The following is a 7,839-nucleotide window of genomic DNA, read 5'->3' as shown; positions in this document are numbered from 1 at the left end:
TCAGTGTAGCCCCGGAGGACAGCGCAGCCGAACTCTGGAGAACCGCACAGCCCAGCCGGGCTAGGCTCAGAGTAGAGCCGAGAGGAGCCCTCAAGTCCCGCAGAGCGGAGCCGAGCCGAGCCGAGCTCAGCCGAGCGCACACAGCCCAGCGCCAGCCGCGCCGCGCCGCCCGGGCAGCCAGGCTTGGCAGAGACACCATGCCTCCGTCCTGCCCCGTGAGCCGACGGGAGTCGCACGGAGCCCCATCCCCGCAGCCCGGGGCCCTCTTTTGTTCCTGAGGGTCAAGATGCGGTAAAGCCGGGCCAGGCCAACGGACGGCAGAGCCCTCCGCGAACGTCCTTCCCATCCCTCCCTCCCTGCGTCCGGGGGGAGGGCAAGCTCAGCTCCCCCCGCCCCAGCTCCCCGGCCCGCCTGCCTCCTCTGCCCGTCAGCCTGCCTTTCGTACCCAAACTGCGGAGAGCAGGGAGATGCTGCCGTGGAAGAGAAACAAATTCGAGCTGATCGAGGAGGACCCCAAGCAGGCGGCTAAGGCCAAGGGCTATGCGGTGAGCCTCCACTACTCCGCGCTCACGTCTCTGGCCAAGGCGTGCCCGGAGAGCGCCCTCACCCGGGTGGGCAGCATGTTCAAATCGAAGCGGAAAAAGGTCCAGATCAGCAGCGAGGACCCCACGTACACCGTGCTGTACCTGGGCAACGCCACCACCATCCAGTCTCGCGGCGAGGGCTGCACCGACCTGGCGGTGGGCAAGATCTGGGGCAAGAGCGAGGCGGGCAAGCACGGCACCAAGATGAAGCTGACCATCAGCGCGCAGGGCATCCGCATGGTGCACGCCGACGACCAGGCGCTCAAGCGGCCGGGCCACCTCTACCTGCTGCACCGCGTCACCTACTGCGTGGCCGACCCGCGCCTGCCCAAGGTCTTCGCCTGGATCTACCGGCACGAGCTGAAGCACAAGGCCGTCATGCTGCGCTGTCACGCCGTGCTCGTGTCCAAGGCCGAGAAGGCCAAGGCCATGGCGCTGCTGCTCTATCAGACGTCGGCCACGGCCCTGGCCGAGTTCAAGAGACTCAAGCGGCGCGACGACGCGCGCCATCAGCAGCAACAGCTGGTGGGGGAGCAGAGCATCCCGCTGGTGCCCCTCCGAAAGCTCCTGCTGCACGGGCCCAGCTGCTACAAGCCGCCCGTCGAGCGCAGCCGCAGCGCGCCCAAGCTGGGCTCCATCACGGAGGACCTGCTGGGCGAGCAGCAGGAGCAGCAGCTGCAGCAGGAGCAGCAGCAGCAGCAGCGGCGGCCGCGGGAGCGGCTCCTCGCCGACGCCGAGCGGGACCCCGGCCCTCCGCGGGAAGGCGAGGACGAGGCTGACCTGAGCCTGGACTTGGACCTGAGCCTGGACGGGGAGGGCGAGGACGCGGACGCGGACGGGGAGGCGCCGCTGCAGCCTCCGCTCGGGGCCTCGCCCTCGGAATGCGGAGACCTCCTGGACACCTGGGACCCGCGGCGCCCCGGCGCCCGGCTGCCCGCCGGCTCGGCGGTCGGGGAGCGCGAGCTCTCCCGGCTCATCAGCGACCTCGGCGAGCTCAGCATCGGCAACGACGTGCAGAGCCTCCGGGCCGACCTGCGCGTCACCCGGCTGCTGTCGGGAGAGAGCACAGGTAGCGAGAGCTCCATCGAGAGCGGCTGCCAGGACGCGGGGGGCTCGCCGGGCCTTGCCAACGGCCTGGACGAGGCGGGGCCGGAGCCGGGCCCGGGCTGAGCCTCCGCTCTGGCCGCTGCGGGCGACCTAGGACTGCAGGCGCCTTCCCCGCCGCCGCCGCCGCTTCTCCCCCTACCCCCCTTCCAGCGGCTCCCGATCCGCTGCTGCTGTTGCTCTCGTTGCTCCCATTGCCAGCCGCGCACGCCCCGTCGCGTTGCTGGGGCACCGTACGGCGGCGTGGGCGCCTCCCGGCCCCCCTCCCAGCCGAACTCCGGGAGCCCTCGGCGGCAGGGGCAACAACGGACGCCTAAGCCCTGGCCTCCTCTTTCTGGGGATCAGGCGGTGCTGGCCGGACTGGGCGCAAAGCCCTGCTGGTTGTTTCTCCCTCTGGGCGCCTTCCGGGGTGGGGGACGCGCTGGGAGGCCTGGCTGGGAGCGGGGTTAGCAACCCGCCAATTTCCTCCGGCTGCTTGTTAGGGAGGGGGAGTGTGTGTGTGTGTGTGTGTGTGTGTGTGTGTGTGTGTGTGTGACAGAGACAGAGACAGAGAGATCATAGCTCTCATTCTGTAAACAACCCTGCCTGTCTGCCTGCCTGCCGATCACTGTCATTGCTCAGGCCCTGGCCAGCAGCCTCCTCCATCTCCTCGTCCTTGTCATGTCCCAGCAGCGACAACACACACAGACGGTCGGGGCAGAATCTGGAAGCTGAGGGAGAAGGCCGCCGGCCACGGGAGGGGGAAGAGAGAGCGTGCAATTGTTCGAGTGGAGGCTTCTGTCATCTCCGGATGGCTGAGAATTTCCTGTTTTTCACCGTAACTGGGGAACCGACAGAGGAGGGGTTAACTTCCTTTCTGCATACGGTAACGTGAGGGCCAGGAGCTTCGGGTCATTTTCACGTCTGTTTCCATCCCCTAAAGCAAACCTGTGTGTGTGTGGGGGGGAGGGCTGTGTGTGTGTGTGTGTGTGTGTCTTTGTGTGTGCGCGTGCCTGTGCCAAGATCTTGGGTCTCTCCCCCCCCCTTTGGTGCATGAGCTTGGGTTGTTTACCTCAGACTCAGACCCTTGAAAATCTGCCAAATTCCTTAAATGACTGTCTTGGGGGAGATGAAAGGGAGAAAAGTTGCGTTTTGTTTACAGTCCCGAAATCCAATCTCCAGAAGGGAGTTTTCCTTGACAAAAAGACCAGAGATCATCCTCCCCAGAAGGATCTCATTCCATGAGCTCGTGTAAAATATTTTTGCACTGTTGTGAAGTATTTTTGCCATCTCTTTTGTACATAGCGGTGTTCTCAGATCTAGATGTTTATAATCTTTTGCTGTGCAAAAGGAAACTTGAAAAAAGTGGTTCCCTTGTACATACAGAAAACTCTATAAAACACTTGGTTATTTTTTAAGAACAGCGATGTTCTGATGTTGTTTGCACACGAGTGGAGGTAATAAAGAGGCTAACTTAACAGAAGGACGTGTCTGCTCCACTGCTCCTAGTGGGGCTGGGGGGAGGGGGCACCTGGGCTGGCCAAGGTGGAAGGGGGAGGATGAATTTGACTCTTTGATTGTGGCCTGACAAAGGGATGGAGAGGCCTCTGGGAGTGTCCTCCTGTGCCATCTAGTGGGCTCCTCTGAACCTCCTTGGGCGCTGCACCAAGGGATGGAGGGAGGGGGGGCGGAGGGGGGGCTTCCCTCCCTGTGGCTAGGAAGAAGGGGATCCAGCCGAGGCTATTTGAAGTTTTCTCTGGGGCTGCTCTCGGCTCAGCCAACCGCCTTTCCTGTCCCAGGACCTTGCCCCATGAACGTCTTCCTTCCCTTCTTCTAGAGACTGTTTTTGTTTGGAGGCTTCCATCAAGTTTGGGGTTTCTTTCTCCTCTTTCTCCCCTCCCCCAAGCATCTGAGGTATTTGGAAGAGTTGATCCTCTTCAAGAACGAGAATGAAGGACAAACCATTGGGAAGAGTGCAGTGGCTTTTAAATAGAGAGGCTGACCTTCCCCCTTGCTAATTAAGGAGCCAGCCCGAGGAATCCCCGAAGAACAGGCGCCTGGCTGCTGGCAGAGACAGGGAAACTGAGGCCCATTTCCAGTGTCATAGTATGCCGTGAGAGGGGGAAGGTGGCTCAGGAAAGCCGCAGACCCTCCACAGACCCAGCAGTCACAGACACTTCCTCTCTGATGGGCTTTTGCTGATGTGGAGAAGGGGTTACTGAAAGTTTTGCTGCTTTTTTTGAAGTTTGTCATGCTTTCTGAATGTTTGTTTCTCTTGTAAACTCCCAACAGATGTCTCTTTTGACTACAGCCGCTCAGCTGGGTGTTGTAATAAGACCCGTTCCAAGCTGGGTCTTCTGGGGCTGTTTTTTTCTCTTCTCTTTCTTCTCCTTTTTAGCTGGGGCCTCAGGTTTGCCCTCCTCCTGCTCTGAAGTCACATTCTCTGGCCTCATGTGCCTCAGGGGCTCAGAGGGATCAGGGAGGGCTCAGAGAGGGCTCAGGGAGGGCTCAGGGAAGACTCAGGGAGGGCTCAGGGAGGACTGACCGAGAAAGCCTGTCCCCAGGGTCCCCGAGCAGAGGCAGAGGTTGTCCACACATAGCACCAGCTCTTTCCTCCCTTATAACTCAGAGTTGCAGACCAGGGACCTGCAGAGCAGGAGAAGCAGGCAATGTGATTCAGTCCTGGTTACTGTGGGCAGAAGGACAGACCCCGTGGCGGGCTGTAGTGGCCATGAACCAGGGGTCCAGCTCGGGGAGCTGGCGGCAGGGCTGTGGCCTCGGGGGCCTTCACATGCTTCCCTGGAAAACATGAGCTAAAATCTGAGGAGAGGGCAGGAGGGACCAAGGAAGCAGGGCAGCTAAGGCAGAGGGAGACACACGTGGTCCCCACTCCTCTCAAGGAGCATGATCCTAGTTAGTGCCTTTCCCTTCTTCTTGGACCTTCTGGGTGAAAGCTGCTCCTTCCCTTCCCTCCCCTGCTCCCTCTTCCCTCTCTCTCTGCTCCTGGGCTTGGGGGCTGAGCTGCCTAGGCTAGGCTTTTGTAGGTGACGGGGGAAAGGGATGGTGCCAGAGGCCCCTGAATTAGATTGTACCTTCTGCTTAAGTCAGAAGACTGTCCAGGTGGCCTCTCGCTACGCCATGATGAGCAAGGCTGGGTCTCGCTCTAAGGGTTTAGACCAATGAGAGTATCGGTGACATTACCAAATATTTCCTAAGCATTTCCCCTGTGCCCCAAAAGCCAGCTCTGTGCACAAGGAAGTTCCGTTGTGCTGAGAGACGGAATCCGAGATCCGGGAGGAGGAGAATGGGGAGCACTGGGGAAAGGCTTGCTTTAGGAAGTGGCAGGTTAGTTAAGATGGAAGGGAAGCTGGGCATTCGAAGAGGTGGAGGGCACACCGGCAGAGGGCCCGGGCACGAGTTTGGAGGCAGGAGACGAAACCTTCAGCCACAGAAAGGCTAGTTTGACTGGAATGGCAGGTACACTGAGGGCAGTAGCATGAAATCCACTTGGAAAATGAGCTTGGAGCCAGACTGTGCAGAACTTGACAGACCAAGGAGAGCTGGCATTTTCACTGGGACGCAGAAGGGAGCCACTGTAGTTTCCTGAGCAGGGAAGTGACACAGCCGGCCTTGTACTTTAGGAAGTTTATTTTGGCAGCTGAATGGGGAGGGGGAAGGACAGGAAGCCAGAAGCCCCATTAGGAAGCCCTTGCAAACAGTCCATGCAAGGGGTAACTGGGACTGAGCTGGGGTCAGCCAGGCAAAACACTTAGTAAATGCCTACTGTGTACAAGGCGCTCTGCTAAGTGCTGGGGATACAAATATAAGTGAAAAGGGAAAGTCCCCCCTCAAGGATCTCACAATTTAATGAGGGAAGACCACACACACACACACACACACACACACACACACACACACACCCTAGGGGGTATGGAGATGGGGAAGAGAAGGTATAATAAAGTCCGGAGATGTCCCACAGCAGTGGAACTGGTGTGAAATAGGGTGAAGTTTCAGCGGAGTCCCTTCCTTAAATGGAGGTTCTAGAGTCCTTGGGCCTGCCCTTCCAGTCAAAGATCCCATCAGGGGAGCAGAGGGGATGGATTAGATGTGAAGACCAGGCAGATTCAATCTTCAGGATGAAAAGGTTTCCCTGGAATGAGTTTCTTGAGAAGCAAAGTGTGAGGGAGAGTCCTGAGAAAATCTAGACCCTGTATGAGAATGAAGGGGACGTGGAAATGATTCGGACAAAATGTGACGAGTGAATCAATTTGGAAAGTCAAGAAAAAGGGAGCACGGCTTCAGAATCTGGTCCCTGGGTGATGGGGGGGGGACCTTAGCCAAAATGGAGAAACTCAAAGAAAGGAGGGGAATGTGAGCCCTTTCTCTTGGTGCATGTAGGGTTTGAGATGCCCAGGAGCCATCCAAGTTGGGGCTGCTGGGAAGGAGGGGATTCTGATTGCAACCAAGCTTCCTTCACGGTCCTCCTTAGCACAATGCCTGACACATAGTAGGTGCTTAATCAGTACTTGCTGACTTTTTTTTTGCTATAATAGCTAGCATTTACATAACACTTTGAGGTTTACAAGCCTATGCTATCTTATTTGATTTTCATAAGAACCCTGTGAGGCAGGTACTATTATTATCCCCATTTGACTGAGGAGGGAACTGAGGCAGACAGTGGTCAAACGACTTGTCCAGAGTCACACAACTTACCTACGTCTGAACTGGCTTTTAACTCAGGCCTTCCTGGCTCCGGGGCCAGCGTTCCTTCTGCTGTGCGACCTGGCTCTTCTCAACTGAGAGTAGGTATGTGCACACCCACACCTGCAAAGTGCACATACTTGGGTGCTGGTGGGGAGGGGGAGGGGTTGGAGAACTTCTGCCAAAGCCAAAGGTCCTCTTGCCTCTTTCCAGTTTCCTGTTGGTAGCCTCATAACCAACCCCTTTGGAAATCTGGGAAACCCTTGGGAGCCTCCTTAAAATTGTTTATAACTGGAAAAAATTACCCAGTATTATGGAGGAAACTATCTATTGAAATACAATCCTATCTCTATCCATCCATCCATCTATCTATCCATCTGTCTCTCTCTGTGTCTCTCTCTGTCTCTGTCTCTCTTTCTCTCTCTCCTTCTACCGGCTTTAACCAAGTCCCCTGACCTCCCAGTTAAGAAACCCCCAGCAGAGGAATACTGAAGATGGGAGGCTTGCTCTGTCTGACATTTCTGGCTTTCTGAGAGTCATAAGAGAGTTTTTAAAGTTTGCCAAAGGGAAGACAGAACCTCTTCTCTGGCTCCTTTGGGTGCCTCCCAAGGACGGCCATGGTGGGTGTTCCTTGTCCATTTGCCTCACCGCTGGCCAAGACTGAGCTCTAATTTTCCAGCCCGAGATCGGAGCCAGGGTTTCCCGAGTCTCTCCCCGGCTCCTGGAGCCGCTGAGCGCTCTCCGGAATGTCATGCTGCAGAGCCCGGAATAGAGGCTGGTCCGGTGCCTAGATGGGATTGTGACTATTCCTGGCCCACACAACCCGTGGAATAATCCAGCTTTCCAGATTACTGGGTAGTATAAGTCACAGCAGCACACTGAGAGTTGTCAGACTGTCTTACAGCACAGGACGCTTCCCCTCCTCCTACCTCTCCCCCAGCTTGAAAGCCACGAGCACGCTCAGGCGGTCACAGAGCCAGGATTCCCACCTCCCCAGGAACGGGGGCGTTTCTTTAGGACGCGCTTTGGGCAGAGACAAGAACCCTGGCACGGCCTCCCGCCTGGCAGTAGGAGAGACAATCTCGGCACTTTCTGAAGTGTCCAGAGCGCACAGGCTGGGAGCCGGGAGCCTGGGAGGGGGCTGTACCTGCAGGGTCTGTTACGCAGTGTGTTCCGAGCCTGCAAATACAGCCTAGAAGGCTTTGTGCTAAGAGCCTTTCATGCGTGAACAGCTACCATATGGATCTCGGTAACCTTGCCATTGACCTTATAAAGAGAGGTGACTCCATCCAGCTTTCCAGTCGAGGTCCCCATCCCCCCGTTTCCCATGATGACTTCATCCCCATTTTGCATTTAATGAAGACCCGACATGGTCTTGCAGAGCGACCACAGCGGGGAGTAACTGGAAGTGGGAGAGCCCAAACTCCATCACCTTCTCTCCTTCCTCCCTCTTCTTGTTAACGTCTCCCCT

At 57.4% G+C, this 7,839-nt stretch overlaps 1 protein-coding gene across 1 annotated transcript; it reads left to right on the top strand.

The window, feature by feature from the left end:
- Nucleotides 1-372: 372 nt before the first annotated feature.
- On the top strand, nt 373-3,150 carry FAM43A (family with sequence similarity 43 member A). The gene has a single exon (XM_051991607.1). The coding sequence runs from the start codon at nt 468-470 to the stop codon at nt 1,752-1,754; it is 1,287 nt and encodes a 428-aa protein (XP_051847567.1). The 5' UTR covers nt 373-467; the 3' UTR covers nt 1,755-3,150.
- The last annotated feature ends 4,689 nt before the right edge of the window (nt 3,151-7,839 follow it).

Source organism: Antechinus flavipes, chromosome 3 (genome assembly GCF_016432865.1).
Source record: "Antechinus flavipes isolate AdamAnt ecotype Samford, QLD, Australia chromosome 3, AdamAnt_v2, whole genome shotgun sequence".
NCBI classification, from domain to species: domain Eukaryota; kingdom Metazoa; phylum Chordata; class Mammalia; order Dasyuromorphia; family Dasyuridae; genus Antechinus; species Antechinus flavipes.
This window is presented reverse-complemented; position numbering and strand designations above follow the sequence as displayed.

Excerpts from the sequence above, each read along its gene's own strand:
- FAM43A (XM_051991607.1), top strand. The coding sequence starts at position 468 with ATGCTGCCGTGGAAGAGAAACAAATTCGAGCTGATCGAGGAGGACCCC.